The following is a 19,887-nucleotide window of genomic DNA, read 5'->3' as shown; positions in this document are numbered from 1 at the left end:
GCTATCTAAAGGATTGTGCATATAGGAAGAGACAAACAGTTTTGTTGGGAAAATAGTTTCATTTTAAAAACAAAGTCAGCCCTCTACTTTTACTTCATGGATTTTCATTCATTTCTACATCCTGACATAGCTCATTGACCTCAGCAGCTGCTTTGCTTTTTCTTCATGTGAAGTTGGTTCCTAGTGAGTCCTTCTTACAGAGCTCTCTATCCATATGTCCCTGTGGTCTTCGTAATTCACTGTATTATAGTGGTTAAGTAGTGCCCATGGGTCAGGAATCTCACTCGGGACAGCTGGTAATTAAGTCATATATTCCTTTTTGACTCTGAGATATAAAGCCTGACCCTATGAACAAGGCCATCTGGTTTGTGCTTCATTGCCTCTGGTGTTCATACTTGATTTTATTTGTATTGATTTTTGCTTAGATCTTCCCTCAGTGATCAGAGCTGGCAAGGCTAGAATGTTAATACCTTAAAGGAATTAAAGCTCCATTTCAAGTTCTCTGGTTCTTATTTTTTTGGGGGGAGGCAGTTTGAGGAACTGTTAAGAATAGTTTTATGATATGCTTTCTCATTTCTGTCTTTAAAAATTCCAACTTGAATTTGATTAATGTGACCAGAAATTAGAGCACAAGTGGCTCAGTTTTTCATGTAGAATCTTTGGTGGGGTTTATGTTAAAAATACTGAGTATAAATAGCTGATACCACTAACCTCTAGCCTGCCTAATGTTTTGTTTTTTTTTTTTTAACTCCCATGTCTTTATTTTAATTATGCAGATAGAAAGAGTGAAAAAGAAAACTCTTCTAATTTCTGAAGTGCTAGTTCAGTTGTCTTGTATTCTCACTGATATAGTTAAGAAAGTATTGATAAAAATAGATGCTTCTGCACAAAAATAGTTCTGCTTCTGGCTCTTCAGTGTCATTTTATTTTCCCAAATTATCCTGGCCGTCACCATTTAGAATAATTAGGCACATGTTGTAATCATCCTCTTTATTAAAAGAAGATGTTACCTCCTTCCAGTGGCACCCCTTTAGACAATGACTGATGTTCATGAAATGCTGAGAAGTTTAAGATTCTAGGTGTAGTCCCTGTGGGATTGGCTACATCTGGCCTTGGGTCAGAGTGCACTGCTCTCAGGGGATGGTGGTCCAATGAGGGAAGGAAAATGGTGGCATCCCTGCCCTATGTGATTATGGAGGCCGTAAGTTGCAAATGGAGCCCTTGGCGTGAGCTCTGTGGGCATGGAGGAAGGATACTGGTTTTTGTTGTTGTTGTTGTTTGTTTTTTGTTTTGTTTTTTGGGAGAATGGAGAAGAATCAACAGGATTGAACGCAGGATCTATAACTTATCTATGCACCAAGTAAAGGGGATCCTTTTCTGGCTCTTAACTTTAAATTTTTTTTTTTGGGGTCCGGTCGTGGGGCCTGAACTCTGGGTCTGGGCGCTGTCCCTCAGCTCTTCAGCTCAAGGCTCGCGCTCTACCACTTGAGCCATAGTGCCACTTCCGGCTTTTTTCTTTTTGCTTATGTGGTGCTGAGGAATCGAACCAGGGCCTCAAGCATGCAAGGCAAGTGCTCTACCACTGAGCCACTTTCCCAGCCCTTAAATTTCTTTTACTCTAACATACTAGTCATAATTTTTATTGTTCTTCTTGTTGGTTGTGGGTCTTGAACTCTGGGCCTGGGCACTGTCCCTGCGCTCATCAGCTCAAGGCAAGCACTCTACTTCTTGAGCCACAGCACCACTTCTGATTTTCTAGTGGTTTATTGGAGATCAGAGTCTCACGGACTTTTCTGCCCGGGCTGACTTTGACCATGATCCTCAGATCTCAGCCTCCTTAGTACCTAGGATTACAGGCGTGAGCCACCGGGTGCCCAGCTTATTCATAATACTTTAAAAGACTTGATGGAACATCACCTCATCCAGAGCTGCCTACAAATATCCAGTAGTCCTGGAAAAAAGTCCGACTTTACCTGGTATAGGATATTGGAGGCGGCCATCTCACTGGCCAACTACTTTGCATTTGGCTGGTCTTCGTTAAATGTGTCTTAAATGAACAAGTTTCCTTTTTAGCAAAGGTGGCAGACATGTGGAATGTAGAGTCTGACAGAAGCTGTGTCAAACTGGGTCCTTAAGTTACTTAGCAGCTAACATCTACTGTCACTGTCATGGCTAAAGAAATGCCTTCCAACTGGAAAACAAAAGTTGTCCTGTTGCCAAGGGATAAACATAATCATCATTTATTCTTCTAGAAAAAGAATAATGTTTATTGTTTCACTGCTGAGCAAGAAACTCTTGTAACTAAATCATATTCATATTTAAAATAGTAAAAATAAAACAAAACTACAAAAATCCTAGAAAACATTTACTGTGCTTTGAAAATATTTACAGTTTGAAGACTTTATTAGTACATGCATTCTATAGTTCTGCCTACCTAGTGGCTTTCAAGTGTTAAGTAGCTCTGTTTTCTCTTAGTAAATGTGAGTGCTGATTGAAGCAAGCTGTTGGGTGGGATTGGCCAATATCTATCTGGTTTCTGGAAATGTTTTGTGTGTTTTTTTTGGGTTGGAGGCTATACAAATTATAAACTCTTGTTTTAATATTCTACTAATACGTTATACAAGTCAGTTCTTTTAGTTCCTTTGGACTTAATGTAACTTGGACCAATAAAACTGATCTCAGGTATTCAGTCCTAATGTGCGTCAGTTAAGCCTAAGAGGACTTAACTTACTTAAAATAGGTAGACTTGAGGGCTGGGGATGAAGCTCACTGGTAGCCCTGGGCTCAATCTATAGATAATATGTGTTTATTGGAGGCAGGTATTAAAAGGATTAGGAAGGAAATGATATCTTTTAAAATATGATTTGGCCAGTGAATCCCAGAAGGGAAAGCATTTAGAAAAAAGATAAAAGAAGGTAAAATGGGAGAGGATGGAGAAGAGTAATAGGTGGAATGAATTTGATCATTATATATCTGTGTACATGTATGGGAATATTACAGTAAAACCCCTTTGTATAATTGATGTGTGCTAATTATAAAAATACTAAAATGTTTAAAGGAAGTTAAAGCCTAGTGAGTCATTTTACCCACTTACTGTAGGGTTTTTGTTGAAACTGTTACTAAGAAGGAATTTCTGTTTGTTTTTGAATCCTCTGGGTGGCTGAACAGATTCCACTATTGTTTTGCTTACTTCTTGAGGCCCGCCCTCAGAGACAATGAAATCTAGGAAGACACTTAGCTTCTGGGGTGATAGGTTGAGAGAGGTATTTGCCTCTATTAAAACATAGGGAACAGAAGATGAAAAGTACTGTGAAGAGGACCATTTTCATTTGTGAAAAGAATAAACCTTAGTGAGGGGAATTTAAGACCCTGAGGTAAAATTCTTGTTGATTGTGTCCACCAGCTGCTTTGCCAACAGCATTATGCATGCACAGTATCTAATTAAAGTCCTGTAACTATTAGACCAATTTGACAAATGAGAAAGATGAAGCTAGGCCAAGCAAACAGCAAATCTAGAACAAGGGTTAGCGTGCAGGTTTGGATGATCACGCCATGTGCTTCCTCCATGCTTTTCACCTAGTGTCACCTAGAGTGCTTCAGTCCTTGGGAAATTACTCCTGAAAAATGAACAAAGGGACTTGTTCTTTTTGGTGGTGTTGGGATCAAAGTCAGGACCAGGTGCTTGCTGGCCAAGTGTGCTATCATATGAGCTACTCCCCTACCTGTTTTTACTATAATTTTATTTTTCAGATAGAGTCTCACCCTTTTGCCCAAACAGACCACAGTTTTCCTTCCTCCTTCTCCTGAGTAGCTAGGATTATAGGTGTGTACCACCACACACCATTTGTTCTTTTAGATTGTGTCTCACTAACTTTATCCTAGGCTAACCTTAAATCATAATCCTCCTATGTCTACTTGTAAGTAGCTGAGTTTATAGGAGTGAGCCACCACATGTACCAAAGGAACTCAAAAGTCTGAAATAAAACTAGTTAAGATCTCCCGAGAGACTTTAAAAGCAAATGGTTTGTGTTTATATGACGATACTAGAATAAGTTTAAAGTCTAAAGTTGCAATATAATTTCCATATACCTTCTTTGTTAAGTTTGGAGATCAAACTAAAAGATTTAAGAGAATTACAGTCTGCTTTAAAATTTGGTAGCTTTGAATTTATATCATTTTAGGGGCAGAAAAGCTTTTTATCAGGTTTTACGTGTATGTATATTGTTTTACCTCCTTTCTACTGTAACAGGACTTCCGGGATGCGGTGGCCCATGCTTCCCGGCAACTTGGGAAGCCCATAATTGAGGACCGGATCCTAAATCAGATCTTGTACTACCTGCCACAGCTTTATGAACTCAACCGGGATCTTCTGAAGGAGCTGGAGGAAAGATTATTGAACTGGTAAGAAGGAGGATTGAGTTTCAGGCTTTCCCAGTGTTTTAGATGAAATTATAAGGGTATTGATATTCTTTATACTGAGTTTCAACATATCGATGTTCTTGGCAGTCAGCTGTGGATTGATGATTTTGAGTGTCCAGCCGTTGGCATCCTGAGCTCAATATATGTCATTTAAAAAATATTTAGTAATGCTTGTTTAGAAGCAAGAAGGACCCATATCCAGCCAATTTACCTCTTCCTAAAGATGACCTGGGATCATCAAGGTTGTCCAGAAGAAAGATAGATGGTTGATATTGCACATTGAAAAGTTATTTATCTTATTTTACTTTTTTATATTTTTGTGGGAAGTTTAATAATTTTTAACATAAGTATCTCATGGGTTTTCTAGAGTTGCAGTTCATGAGACATTTTGAAAAGAGGCCACTCATTGTTTGTTTAAGTCAAAAGTATGTATGTGTGACATTATATAGAGGAGGATATGGATTTCAGAACCAGAAAAGGACATGGTGTTGGTGGATCATACCTGTAATATTAGCTACTCAGGAGATTGAGGTCTGAGGATCATGGTACAAAACCAGGCAGGAAAGTCTATGGGACTCATATCTCCAATTAATTGACTCAAGTGGTAGAGTGCCAGCCTTGAGTGAAAAAGCCAAGGGACAGTGCCTAGGCCTTGAGTTCTCAAGCCTTAATACCAGCACAAACAAAAAGAACAGGAAAAAAAATACCAGAACTTTAATATTGGAAGCTACTTCTAATAGATGAAAGAGAGTAAGCAGAAGCATTAGTAACATCTGTGGAAGTACATAGATTAGTCTAGGACTAATGTCATTAAAGTCTGTGCAGAACACAAAATGATTAACAGAATGTGGACTGAGGTTTAACTGTGGCAGAGTGAAACCCTGGGTTGGATCCTAGCACTGGGGGAAAAAAGTGTCATTTTTTAAACTATAATTTCTTTCCAAGCTTTCTTTATATATAGCCAAAAAGTTACTTCTCCCTGTTTTGGGAATATTATACCTCTGCATGATAGGAAATATGCTAGATAAGCAATTAATACTTAACTCTACCCTAAGTATAAAATAACAAAATTAAAGACTGAGGAATGGCTAAAAGTTTTTTGAAGTCATCACAGAAATAAAGTATAACTACTATATATATAATTTCTTCCTTACAAAAAATTACCTTAAAATTTTATGAACTGGCTTTAAAGACACATATATTTGTGTAAACATTATAAAGACATTTAAATGTATTTTTGTTTTTATATAATTCTTTTTGCTTATAATAAAAAGTTTTGTCCAGTTTAGATATGTAGATATTCTGTGTTCAGATATTAAGCATTCCTGAGAGCTAGGTTAAATTAATGAAAGGACAACAATAACAGCAACAGTAATTATTGACAAAGCTCCACTTGCTACTAACCTGAAACTCTGAAAGTCTTTGGTCATTGTCTATTAAAATGTTTCCCCTGGGGGTCTTTGTGACAAGCCATATTCTTTGATGTTCTGATTGTCTGGTATAACAAGTGTATGTTAAACAAAGTTTTATATACCTACTTCACTAGTTGTACTCTAAATAAAGAGTATACCTCTGTGTGCAAAGTAGACACGGCTTTCTGAGAGCACTCATTCTCGTGGGAGAAAGACCAGGTTAGTAGATAAGAAAAATACCACAAGCAGTTTTTGATCCACAGAGACTTATGAGATGGCAGGGTACTGAGTGAAAACTGGTGGCCAATGAAGGCCTGAAAGAAGGTGGAGCCTGTAAACTGACAGCTGGCCAAAATGAGCAGCCAGTTGGGCTCCATATTACCTAGCACGTGTAACCATTAGTAAAAGTCTGCAAAGTGGGAATTCTGATATGGGCAAAGAATATAAAAAAGGACGTTGTTAGAGAGCAGTTGGAAAAGGACAGAGAGTTGTGGCCTGGGTCAGTAGTAGACTGCAGTAGACTCTGAGAGCCTGTGTACACTGAAGTAAGGAGTTTATCTTGCATGCAGTGGAAGGGTATTAGACGTCACAGGCTACTGTGTATATGTGTTAGACTCTATGGCTGCACTGAAGAATGGGATAGAGGCGACAAAGATGGGAGCAGGGAGAATAGAGAGCAGGCAAAGTCCAGCCAAGGTGTGATGATGGCAGGGAAATGAACTGTAGGCATTTTGTATATGTTTTTGAAGAAAAGACAAGAAATAAGCTGGGGCTGGGAAGTTGGCTCAATGGTAGAGCGCTTGCCTTGCATGCCTGAGGCCCTGGGTTCAATTCCTCAGCACCACATAAGCAAAAAGAAAAAAGCTGGAAGTGGCTCTGTGACTCAAGTGGTAGAGCGCTAGCCTTGAGCTGAAGAGCTGAGGAACAGTGCCCAGATCCAGAGTTCAGGCCCCACGACCGGACCACCTCCCCCCCCCCCCCCCCAAAATAAGCTGATGGCTTAGATGTGCTTTGAATACATTAATGATTCTCCTTTTATGTTTTTATATATTTTTCCTCTCCATAGGACTGAACAACAAAGAATTGCTGATATCTTTGTAAAGAAGGGGCCATATCTAAAAATGTATTCTACTTACATCAAAGAATTTGATAAGAATTTAGCTTTGCTGGATGAGCAATGCAAGAAAAACTCAGGTTTCGCTGCTGTTGTTAGAGAATTTGAGGTATTTTCTACTATTTAATGCCAAACCTTTCTTTTTCCTTCTTTAAAAAAAAGCTTTACTAATAATCTGCTGTCATGAACGAAGCTTGAGAACAAAAATATTAAAATATAATCTCTCAAGTCAAAAAAGGGATTGATCAAATGAAATAGTGAAAATTCAGTATACAAAATTCTGAAAATCTGTTATTACATACTGGATTATTTGGGCTTGGAAAACTAATAATTTGATGAGACTTTAAAAGAAATTGTAGAGGTAGTGCTGTGGCTCAAGTGGTAGAGCGCTAGCCTTGAGCTGAAGAGCAGAGGGACAGTGTCCAGGCCCAGAATTCAAGCCCAACAACTGACCAAAAAAAAAAAAAATTGTAGTAAAATGTACTATCACCAATTTACCATTTTAGCCACTTTTTAAAGCTTGTTACTCAGTAATGTTTAACATATAGGCTTTATTGAACTCATTTCATATTACAAATCTGAGACTTTCACCATTAAACATTAACTTCCCTTCTCTCTTCTCCCTGGCAACTACCATTCTGCTTGCTGTCTCAATTAATTTGAATATTCCAGGGAATATTTCTTATTTTTAACTTACTTTTCCTACGATTTTCTGGCAACTAACCTACAATGATGGAAATGAAATAGTATTTCTGTTTCCTTTCGGTCAATAAAAGTACAGTTCCTTAAGATCAGCAAATAGCCCTGTGCTTAGCATTCATAAAGCCCTGGTTTTTTTTTATCATTAGCATTTCCAAAAAGCCAAAAAACCAACAACAATAAAAAATTACCAAACAGGTGGTTCTACAGTTAACTATTTTTGTATTCCTTGTGATTTGGTTTTCTTTTTTTTTTTTTTTTTCTTTTTTTTTTTGGGGGGGGTCCGGTCATGGGGCCTGAACTCTGGGCTTGGGCGCTGTCCCTCAGCTCTTCAGCTCAAGGCTAGCGCTCTACCACTTGAGCCACAGCGTCACTTCCGGCTTTTTTCTTATGTGGTGCTGAGGAATCGAACCCAGGGCCTCAGGCATGCAAGGCAAGCGATCTACCACTGAGCCAACTTCCCAGCCCGATTTGGTTGTCTTTTATAGGGCTATTCATTGAAAAAAAAATTTTATATCCCTCAATTTTGCAAGAAAGGGAGTGTCAGCTGGACAAAAATGGCTCACACCTATAATCCTAGCTACTCAGGAGGCTGAGATCTGAGGATCGCGGTTCAAAGCTAGATTAGACAGGAAACTCTGTGAAACTTATCTCAATAAACTACCAAAACGCTGGAAGTGGAAGTGTGGCTCAAGTGGTAAAGTGCTAGTCTTGGGGGGTGGGGGTGGGGCCGCGGGAGAAGAAGCCCAAGGACAGTGCTCAGGCCTTGCTTTCAAGCCTCAGACTGACACAAACATAAAAGAACAGAGCAGAAAAGAAGGAAAATGCTTAGCAACAATGCTCTCTTTGTTGACATGAGTATATTAATCATAAGACTCTTGATTATTGTTTGAATATGATTCCCTGTAGTTTCATTTCTACTTCCTTTTTGGGGGGAATCATGAAGTCCATTCTTGGTCTCTTGGTGTTTGTTGTTATTGGATACATTGGCTAATACCCCTCTGGGCTGGAGCTGCTGAGTAGAAAATGTAGACTGGCTACCATACTCTGTGAGAGCACTCTGAAGGTGTTCCCTAAGAGCCAGGAGTGGTCTTGGTGGTCTTTTTTTTTTTTTTTTTTGCCGGTCCTGGGGTTTGAACTCAGTCCTGGGCTATGTCCTTGAGCCTCTCTGTGCTCAGGGCTAGTGCTCTATCACTTGAGCCACAGCACTACTTTCAGGGCTTCATGCATGTTAAGCAAGCACTCTACTACTAAGCCATATTCCCAGCCCCCTTGGTGGTAATTTTGCCCATGGTTTCCTTTGCCACATAACATCTATGTCCTATGATAAAGGAATCACGTAGAATTGTAGCCTCTAGAGTTGGTGGTTGTTTAAAGTTTGGCTTATTGAGCACTTGAATCTGGGTTCCTTATTTTTGAGAAAACATTATGTTTACTTTGAATGCTTTTTCTTTTCAGATGAGTCCTCGCTGTGCCAACTTAGCCCTCAAGCATTACTTGCTCAAACCAGTTCAGAGGATCCCCCAGTACAGGCTGCTGCTGACAGGTAACCATCTCCAGCACCATACCAGCCACTAAATCCTAAGTACCCTGTTGATTCTGTCTTTCTTAGGAATGTCCATTTCATATCATTCCAGCAAACATTATCTAATATATGGGTGTGTTGATTGTTTAGGTTTTCCATATCCATCACCTGAACTGAACTACTTTCAGTTCTTTGATCTTCTGGGCATTCATATGTATAGAGGTTTCTGCTCAGAACATCATTCATCATCCCAATACCACATCCTTGTGTCATGTATCTGAGTAATACTATGAATCCCAAAAAGGTATTTTCCCAACTACTCAAGGGTTTAGAGCCACTCCTACATTTTTGCATAGCACTGTCATGGCCCCTATTTGTTTCCTCAGAGGGTTGTTATAAAGATTGATTAATGAGCCAGGCGCCGGTGGCTCACGCCTGTAATCCTAGCTACTCAGGAGGCTGAGATCTGAACATCGCAGTTCAAAGGCAGCCCAGGCAGCAAAAGCTGAGAAACCATTATCTCCAATTAACCACCAAAAAACCGGAAGTAGCGCTGTGGCTCAAGTGGTAGAGCGCTTGCCTTGAGCTGAAGGGCTGAGGGACAGCGCCCAGGCCCAGAGTTCAGGCCCCACGACTGACCAAAAAATAAATAAATAAATAAAGATTGATTAAAGAGCTAAATTACATGGACAGTGTTAAGTGCTGTTTTTACTAATTTCAGTTTCTTCATTATATTATTATTATTATTTTCCATCCTGGTTATCATTTGTCAGTATCTTCGTAAGCTTTCAGAACTATCTGTCTAGTTTATGAATGTAACAGTTAAAAAGGGAAAAGGAAGGAAAGAAGGGAGAAGAAGGAATGGAGGGAAGAAAGTAAGGAAAGAAGAAGGGAAAGTGAAGGATGAAGAAAGGAAGAAGGAGGGAAGGAAGGAGAAACATGGTGATTTGGCTGAAGGCACATGTTAGGGATTTATATTCAGTAGTTTACTATTCAAGTCCTCATCATATCTATGCAAATATAATATCATTTTCATAGATGACCTAACAGGTTTATAGAAATTAAATAGTTTGGCATTACCAAAAAAGTTAATGCACATCTAACAAATGTTACTTGGGCCTCTAGAATATTTGCAACAAAGTTTTATATCTACAATGCCTTAATATTCATAAAATGCCACAAGCTTTTCAGTGAACTTGTAAAATGTAAATAGAGTTCAAGGTTCTTGGTTTTGATTAATAACCTTAAGAAATGATGTGGTCTGGGTGCAGTGGTTCATGTGTGGTCTGTAATCGTAGCTTCTTAGGTAGCAGAGATCAAGAAGATCATGTTTTGAATCCAGTACAGGCAAAAATTTAGTGGGACCCCCCCCCCCCCCCCCGCCATCCCAATCAGTAACCTAGTAGACATGGTGGTGTATCTTGTGATTTAAGCTACTCAGAAGGCTTAGGAAATGTCAGTCCCACCTCAAACAGAAAGAAAAAAAAAAGCTAAAGCAAAAGGATTGTGGTCATACATTGCCTAGCAAACAGGGGACCTTGAGTTATTGCCAAAAAAAAAAGGCATTTTCAAATTAAAAAAAAAGAAATGGCATTATGATTTAAAGTGATAAATCCTTAGCCTTGAGCAAAAAAGCTCAGGGACAGTGCCCAGGCCCTGAGTTCAAGCCCCACAACCAGAAACAACAATGAAAAGTCATGCCTATTTGCTTCATTGAGTGGTAGAGAAGGTAGCAGCAGGTAAATCCTGAGAAATCATGATCTCCCCATATCCTACTCCCCATCCCTGCTATTTTTGTCCTGGTCCTAGGCCTTGAATTAAGGGTCTGGGTGCTGTCTCTAAGCTTTTGTGCTCAAGGCTAGTGCTCTACCACTTGAGCCACAGCTCTACTTCTGGCTCTTTTGGTGGTTAGTTGGGGATAAAAGTCTTTTTTTTTCTTTTCCAGATTTTTTTATTATTCAAATAGTTTTTTTTCTGTGATGATATGTTTAGATTGCATTAACATTTAAGTCAGCAGACTTAATAAGAAAATTACTCAGTATAGACACTTCTGCTTAGTATAAATAATACAATTAATTTTTGCAGGGTAATGTGAAAATATACAGAGAAAAACGTCAGAAAAAGTCTCTAAGATAATGATTGTTATTAGACCTCATCTAATCATTTAACCAAAACAATGATTCCAAAGACCAATAAACAGCAGTGATACTCATTAGCCACTATGTTGGAAATGAACTATACCACTTGCAGGGGGTGGGGTGGGTAAAAGAGGAAAGTCTGGAGGGGAAAAACTGGGAGAAAATGAGGGAGAGGATGACAATGTTGAAAAATAATTGTATGTATTACCTGACTTAGGTAACTGCAGCCTTTCTGTACATCACCTTTACAACAAAAATTCTTTTTTTGTTCTTTTTTTAAAATAGATTTTATTGTAAAGATACTATACAGAGGGGCTACAGCTACATAAGTAAGGCATTGAGTACATTTCCGGAGATAGGAGTCTTAAAGACCTTCCTGCTTATGCTAGCTTTGAACCATGATCCTCAGATCTCAGCCTCCTGAGTAGGATTACAGGAGTGAGCCACTGGCATACCTCTTCCTTCCTTCCTATTTTCCTTTACACAGAGGCTTCAGGCCTTGCCAACTTCCCTAGTGCCCAGAGACTAGGATGGGGAAGGTTTACCTTTCAGACTCAGAACCTACCACCCAAGATGTGTCAGTGCTTAATTTTAATTTCTAACTGTGAATAGCTTTTCTCTCTGGAATGACATAAAGCAAACCAAGCAGTTTGAGGATATCCTGACCATCTGTACTTTCTTTCCTCTGCTTTTGGCTGAGCTTTGGAATACACAGGACAGAAGGAAGTATTGATACACATGTTGTGTTTTTGTTAGATAAATCCATTGCTCTATCATAAACCACTGTTGAAAAGTGTAGGATATTTCCACAGCTGTCAAACAAGTACTGTTTTCTGTAGCAAAAGACAGCTAGGGTTAGGATTTTGAAAATTTAATGTAAAAACATTTTTTCTCACACAATGGGTTGATCTATATAGTCAAAAAGCTTACCCATGTTTAATTCTGGTAGCATGTTAAATTTGGTTTTAGTGGAGAAATGATGAAATGGCAAAAGCAAGTTAATTTTTTTTTTTCTGGTGCTGGGTCTTGAACTCTCAGTGCCTGGGCACTGTCCTTTAGTTTTTGTACTTAAGGCTCGTGCTCTACCACATGAGCACAACTCCACTTCCAGCTTTTTTTGGTAGTTAATTGGAGGTAAGAATATCATGGACTTTTTTACCTAGGCTAGCTGGGATGCTCAGACCTCAGCCTCCTAAGCAGGTAGGATTACAGGTCTGAGATACTGGTTCCCAGATCTAAAAAGTGTGTGTGTGTGTGTGTGTGTGTGTGTGTGTGTGTGTGTGTGTGTGTGTGTGTGTGTGTGTGTGTGTGTGTGTGTGTGTGTGTGTGTGTGTGTGTGTGTGTGTGTGTGTGTGTGTGTGTGTGTGTGTGTGTGTGTGTGTGTGTGTGTGTGTGTGTGTGTGTTTCTGGTTGTGGGCCTTAGAATTCAGGTCCTGAGCTCTGTCCCTGAGCTTTTTTTGCTCAAAGCTAGTGCTCTACCACTTTGAGCCACAGTGCCACTTCCAGTTTTTTGGTGGTTAATTGGAGGTATGAGTCTCACAGACTTTTCAAAGCCTGGGCTAGCTTTGAACCACAATCCTCAGACCTTGACCTCCTGAGTAGCTTTACAGGTGTGAGCCACCAGTGCCGGCTCTATTTCATTTTTAGACTTGATTATTTTTAGTTTTTTTAAAAAAAATTAATAAGTTTTTTTATTGTGAAAATACCGTACAGTGGGGTTACAATTATGTGAGCAAGGTAATGTATACATTTCCTATCAAGCATTGTTGCCTCCTCCTTTGTTTCCCCTTACCATCCCTGCCCTCCCATCTCTCTCCCCTCCCCCCGCCAAAGTTGTAAAGTTCGTTTTTCGATGTAACATCTTGTACATCTCATTGTTGCAATGGGTCCACCTGTATCCCAATTAAAACAATTTGTTTTTTCCCCGATATTTTTAGTTTTGATCTGTCTTAATCTTAAACCACTTTTCCCGGTTTCTTGAAGTAGAAAATGCTATCCATTCTTTGAGTGATATACAGTACAAAGTAGGTCCTCAGCAGTTACTGATTCCTTGAGGGACTAAGCTTGATGAACAGCTTTTCAAGCCCCCAAAGTAAGTACTAAAATTAAGGAGATAGCATAGGTGATATTCTTTATCCTGTGCTTTTCTAACATTGATTCAAGCTCTTCACTTCCTCTGAGTCTGGCCTGCAGTCCTTCATTCTCTTTGAAGCCATCTCTGATTTCTGTCATTCTTGTGACCTTTATTACTATCAGTGCCTTGGAGACAATATCTTTTTCTAAAAGGGGAAACATATGTGGAAAATGAAATGTCCTGCCCAAAGCTACACAAATAGTATTCTTCAAGGCACCTAATGTCCTATGATCCTAAGGACATGTGGAGGTGAATACCAAGGGCTTGTTACTTAAAACTATCATTTTCCAATATACACTTTATGATGGTTTGATTGCTCCCTACTTTGTAAGGTTATTTCTATGCTGCTGCCTAAGTTCCTTGACTAAGACTTTAGATTTTTACAAGTTGGAAATTAAGTCTGAAGTTTGCATCTATTTAAATATTAACTGGGTTATTTATCATTGAATAAACAAGCTGAAATGGTTTAATCCTCCCAACTGCTGTGTGATGTAAGTACTTTTATTTCTATGTTGGGATTTGTAGTAATTCCAATTACACAAAATGTACTGGAGCAGAAAGGAAGAGTGAGTCTTTGAGGCGACTGCTGATGTTGATTTATTGTGAGTTTTAGGCAGAGAAGGAAATGGAATCCTTCTTGATTCAGTGTAAGTAGATTTGGTTTCTTGGGAGGGGAAGATTGAGAAATACATAGATGAAGGACTGATAAGACCACATAGTTTCTTTTGGAATGATTTTAGGGAAAGGTTAAGTGGAAATCCCCAGGTACTGCAATCTTTGCTACTTTTTAACCAACTATCTTTTTTTTTTTTTTTTTTGCAGTGTATTTTTTACAGGGTATTACATTGAGATCTTTTCTTTTTCTATTGTTGTAGTTTAAAAAAGCCGAACCAAAATAACAACAAAAATATTCCAAGTGTCCTTGGCAGATGGAGCTAGGAGAAAGCTAGTGATATAGTACTTGCCTAGTATATAAAGGCTAAAAATGGATTCCAGCACCATAAAATAAATAAATTCTTGGCAGTATTTTTTAAATGTCAACACAGAATGGGATCTCCAAATCTAGGATCTAACTGCATGCAGTTGTGTAATGAAATGTTCTAAAGCAATAAAGTAAGTGATATCACTGAAACCTTGTAATTTTTACTTTTGTGTTGGTACTTAGAACATCAAACTAGGTTATTAAGTTTGTTTGGGACTCAGATGTTATCTGAACTTGAGAGAAATGGAAATCATGAGCAGCCTGAAGGAAGAAGATAAGACACTGCTATAGGAGTAGCATTTGTCTAGTGTCCTTGCTTTTTTCCTCCTCTCTCATCTTTTTAGGATTGAAACTGACTTTATCATCCTATTCTAATTTCAGGTATAGATCAGTGTTAGGGACTCAATAAAAAAAAGGCTTAGTGAGTGAGGCACTGGGGGCTCATACCTGTAATCCTAGCTATTCAGAAGTCTAAGACATGAGGATTGCTGTTCAAAGCTGACCTAGGCAGGAAAGTCTGTGAGACTCTTCATTTAATTACCAAAAAACCAGAAGCAGAGCTGTAGGTCAAGTGGTAGAATGCTAGCCTTGAGCACAAAAGCTTAGGGATAGCCCCCAGGTCCAGAGTTTCAGCCCCAGGACACACACACACAAACACACACACACACACACATACACACACACACACACACACACAGAGTTTAGGAAAATGTACCTCTTTGTAAGATTAACAGTCCTCATGTAGTAGTACCAATGAATGTTTGCTGTATGGATGGATCACTAAAGAACATTTAAGAGTAAAAGTGTTCTTGCAGTTACCCAAGCACAAAGTTGTGGAAAAGACTTCCCTTTCCTCCTTGGTAGGATCTACCAAGCTTTTATTGTAACCTCTGGTTCCTGCTTTTCCCATATCCCCATGATAATCCAGGTCAGGCCTTTCTAGCCTCTGCTAAATTGCAGCATATCTTCCATACTATGATTATGCCACTGCCACCTTCTATCACATACCCATGTAGCCTAGCATATTATTGCTTCATTGCTGTGCCAAATATACACTTTCATTTTCCTTATTAGAAAAGTTGAAAATGTACTTATTGATAATATAGAGATTGCAATGTTATAACCCAGCATTATCTGAAACTTATTTTCCTTTGTTCCAGTTGTTGTAGATTTGTCTCCTGAAATATTTCCTGCAAGTTCTCTCCTTAATTTCATTTGTTTAACATGTTTTAATATCAGCCAGCCCTGAGCTGGACACTTAATTACTAAGACAGCATGGCAGTGACCTCTGAGGGTTCTCTGAAGGTGTACCCAATTACTTGGACTCCCTTTGAACTTCAGGGTTTTGTTTTATTTCGTTTTGTCATGAGGCTTGAACTCTGGGCCTGGGCATTGTCCCTCAGCTCTTCAGCTCAAGGTGAGCACTCTACTATTTGGGCCACAGTGCCACTTCCAGTTTTCTGGTGGTTTATTGGAGATAAGAGTGTCATGGACTTTCCTGCCTCAGCTGGCTTTGAACCATGATCCTCAGATCTCAGTCTCCTTAGCAGCTAGGATTACAGGCATGAGCCACCATTGCCTGGCAATGCCTCAGTTCTTAAAAACTGAACTGATGTGGCTGCTTGTTTTATGATTGAGTCTCACAGTTGTTTAATTATTCCGCAAGACTATGTCATGTCTTCTTAACTAGATTGTGCACCCACTTAAGGAGGAGTCAGACTTTAATGCATGGTGTAGTCACAGCAGGTATGCATTTATTTTGAGGGAAATATTCTGGTGATTTACTATTATTGTAAGGATCAACTTTTTCTTTGAAGGAATCTTTGCACATAGAAAATATATAATAATTTTAAAAAGCCAAATTTCTTTTCACCTTCTACTATCTAAAGATGACTACCATAGATCCTTTTAGGTTCTTTTTATTTCTTGTATGTTGTATATATATATATTTTTTCTCAATAAAAACTTTTTATTTGTGGAAAATTATTACCAGAGAGTTGAAACACATTGAATCCATGAGGGTCATAATGGAAAAAATACAATAAAAATGTAATTTAAAAATTCTTCTGAAAAATCTTTTCCACTTTTATATTAGAGAGAAAAACATTTCTTTGAACTTTGATTCATTGTGGATTAAGTTGTTTCTTTGATCTTGTTCAAAATATTTATATTATATTAAAGGTGGCTTTAACAATATATTATCCTACTTTTTCCTGCAGTTTTGGCCATTGTCTGAGATGACATTAACATTTTAGGTTTTAGTATCTGTGGCTTAAAATTATAACATCAAAAGACAATCTTCCTTTAGGTTTCTTTAGTAGTCAAAAGGTTAAAGTTTGATGACTTATCGTCACTTTATAATATTAAAAAACTAAATTCCTTATAGGCTTAAACTTCATTTAAAAAATACCAGCCAGGGGCTTTACTTTGGCCAGTCTTTTTTTGTTGGTCATGGGGCCTGAACTCTGGGCCTTGGTGCTGTCTCTCAGCTCTTCAGCTCAAGGATAGAACTCTACCACTTGACCCATAGGACCACTTCTGGCTTTTTATGTTTATGTGGTGCTGAGGAATCGAACGCAGGGCCTTATGCATGCAAGGCAAGCACTCTACCACTGAGCCACCTTCCCAGCCCCTAGCCAGTCTTACTTAGTATATTATTTTTTCATGAGAGCATGTTGATCAGTTGTGTATAGCAATCCAGTAGTTCCTTGATTTTGAAATGATTGAGTTGCATTTAATTATTAATTTTGTCAATTAAAATTAATGTCTGTAAAAAAGCCAGGCACTGGTGGCTCACTCCTGTAATCCTAGCTACTCATGGTTCAAAGCCAGCCCAGGCAAAAAAGTCCCTGTGAGACTATCTCCACTTAACAGCGCAAAAACTGGAAGTGGAGCTCTGGCTCAAAGTGGTAGAGTGCTAGCCTTGAGCAAAAGAGCTCCGGGACAGTGCCCCCAGGCCTGAGTTCAAACCCCACAGTGTGAGGGAAAGAAGGGGGAGATGTCTAGTGGATGATCTAATAGATACTATGATTTTGAAATAATGTCAAAAGTAAATGGGCCAGGTGCTAGTAGCTGACACCTGCAAACCTAGCTACTCGGAAGCTGAGATATGGGAATCTCAGTTCAAAGCCAGCCTAGGCAGGAAAGTCCATGAGACTCTTATCGCTAATTAACCACAAGAAAGTTGAAAGTGGAGCTGTAGCTCACGTGGTAAAGTGCTAGCCTTGAGTAAAAAAGCTAAAGGACTTTGAATTCAAGACCTAGTACTGGCATAAAAAAAAAAGGAAAAAAAGGAGGAAATAGTATTTTGAATTGTCTACACGAATCATAATATGCTATAAAAATGTGTACTTTCCATGGTGATAATGTCACTGGGATCATTACTTCTGGGGTTTAATACCTACCTTAATAGTGGAAGGAATTTCACTTCAAAGTTAGTGAATATGAAGTTTATATGCTTCATTTTGCCCATCCAGATTTGTAGGTATTCTAAGTTTGATGCATAGACATTACTATAAAGCCATTCTTTCTCCAATTCTGAGTGTAAATTTGACCCAGATTCCCTGCAAGTAGCCAAGTGCCTGTGTTGCTAGGACTTGTCTTATCACAGAAACAGGGAGAGAATTTGTTGCTTCGTTTCTCTCACTTTTTTTTTAAATTTTTATTTTCAGAATCATGGGCTTACATCTCTTTGGAGAAAGCACTGAAAGTCAGTTAAACTTGAACTTACTTTGGTAGCTAGATTTGCTTGATTCCTTAGTTGGCCATTGGGTAGCAAAAAAAAAAGCGCTTATCTTCCTAAACTTGCTCTTTGTTGATAGAGTGCAGGGAACAAACATAGGTAAGAGCATTTTTAAGTGTGAGTTAACTGTGCCAAAGCCATTTCTGTACACTTAAAGATTCTCATTTGGTAAACTAGCAGCTTTAACAATTGCAAAGTATATCCACTAAGAAAAGCAGTATCAGTCAAGTCAAAATAACGGGCATTTACTTTTTTTTTTTGGTCAGTTGTGGGGCCTGAAAGCTGGGCCTGGGTGCTGTCCCTCAGCTCTTCAGCTGAAGGCTAGCACTCTACCACTTGAGCGTCAACCCCACTTCCGGCTTTTTCTGCTTATGTGGTGCTGAGGAATCGAACCCAGGGCCTCATGCATGTAAGGCAAGCACTCCACCACTAAGCCACCTTCCCAGCCCCTGGGCATTTACTTTTATTGAGAGACTTTCTGCGGATTTGTTTAATGACATTGTGGATATGCTTAGCCTATCTGTTCCACTGAAAAAGAACCCGTAGGACATCTGTTTTTGTGAGATGTGCTCCCAAATTTTCCACAGAATAATCCTGAAGTCAGTTTTGGTTCATGGGACATGATGTTGGGGTACCACCTCAGAACCAGTTATCAAAGTCTTGGATGGATACATGCTATCTTATAGAGGTATGCCCTATGCTAGAGTGCTTTATTGTCTTGGATGGATACATGCTATCTTATAGAGGTATGCCCTATGCTAGAGTGCTTTATTGTGGCACAGAAGTGGCCTTTCTTTTTTCTTTTTTAAATTTTAAAGTTTTTATTGTTATTATAAAGGTGATACACAGATGGGTTACGTAAGTCAGATAATGAGTACATTTCTTTTTAGACAGTAGCAGCCCTTCCTCACCCTCCCAGTTTTTCCCTCCTGTCTCCACCCACAGGTTATGTGGTTCATTTTTAACATAGTGTCTACTGAGTACCACTGCTGAATTTCTTCACTCTGTCCATCAGAAGAGGACTTTCTAACTTACAGAACGACACTGTTTGCTTTCTAAGCTGTGAGCCTACAGGCTGAGAGCCCACAACAGCCACTTTTTCTAACTTAGGCAAATAGCACGTATAAGAGGCAGCTGTGGGCCACATACTCAGAGACCAAAATTGAGTTAGTATTTGAGACACAGAAGAATTAGAGCCAGGGGTAACAATACATTGTAATTAGCAGTGAGGCATTCAAAATACCATCTCAACTCCAGTCGGAAACAAGAAGTGGTAACTACAAAATGTCATTTAAACAGACAAGTCAGGCATAATGACAAGCACATGTAATCCCAGCACTTGGGAGACTGAGTAGGAGAGAGGTAGGGAATGTTAGTTTGAGGCAGACTGTTCTTACATAGCAAGTTTGAGTTAGCCTAGACTATGTAGATTTCAAATAAATAAATAAATAAGCGAACAGCAACAAACATTGATGGAATATGTGTCAGATCTTGTTCAAGGGCTGGGGATATAAAGATAATGCAGACTTCTTGTGAAGCCCACAGTTTTAACATTTGTACATAAAATGATACCTTGTATCATAGAACCATTTGCTTACTTTCTAACATGTTTACAGTCCTTCATTTCTCAGTCCTTCATTTCTCAGAGTTTGGGAATTTTATTCATACACTTGAAATGATTTTGTTTATAGCAATGCATAGTATTCACTGTTTAAAAATATT

General features: G+C 38.8%; 1 protein-coding gene across 1 annotated transcript in view; it reads left to right on the top strand.

The window, feature by feature from the left end:
- Nucleotides 1–19,887, top strand: part of Fgd6 (FYVE, RhoGEF and PH domain containing 6) — a 106,087-nt gene that overhangs the window by 54,739 nt on the left and 31,461 nt on the right. The window contains exons 6-8 of the mRNA XM_042693327.1: nt 4,250–4,401; nt 6,898–7,054; nt 9,103–9,190. Coding sequence (XP_042549261.1) covers nt 4,250–4,401; nt 6,898–7,054; nt 9,103–9,190 — 397 coding nt within the window. The remainder of the gene's footprint in view (nt 1–4,249; nt 4,402–6,897; nt 7,055–9,102; nt 9,191–19,887) is intronic.

Source organism: Dipodomys spectabilis, unplaced genomic scaffold (genome assembly GCF_019054845.1).
Source record: "Dipodomys spectabilis isolate Male_0828 unplaced genomic scaffold, ASM1905484v1 ptg000163l, whole genome shotgun sequence".
NCBI lineage: Eukaryota > Metazoa > Chordata > Mammalia > Rodentia > Heteromyidae > Dipodomys > Dipodomys spectabilis.
The sequence above is the reverse complement of the archived record's forward strand: the minus strand, read 5'-3'. Positions and strand labels throughout refer to the sequence as shown.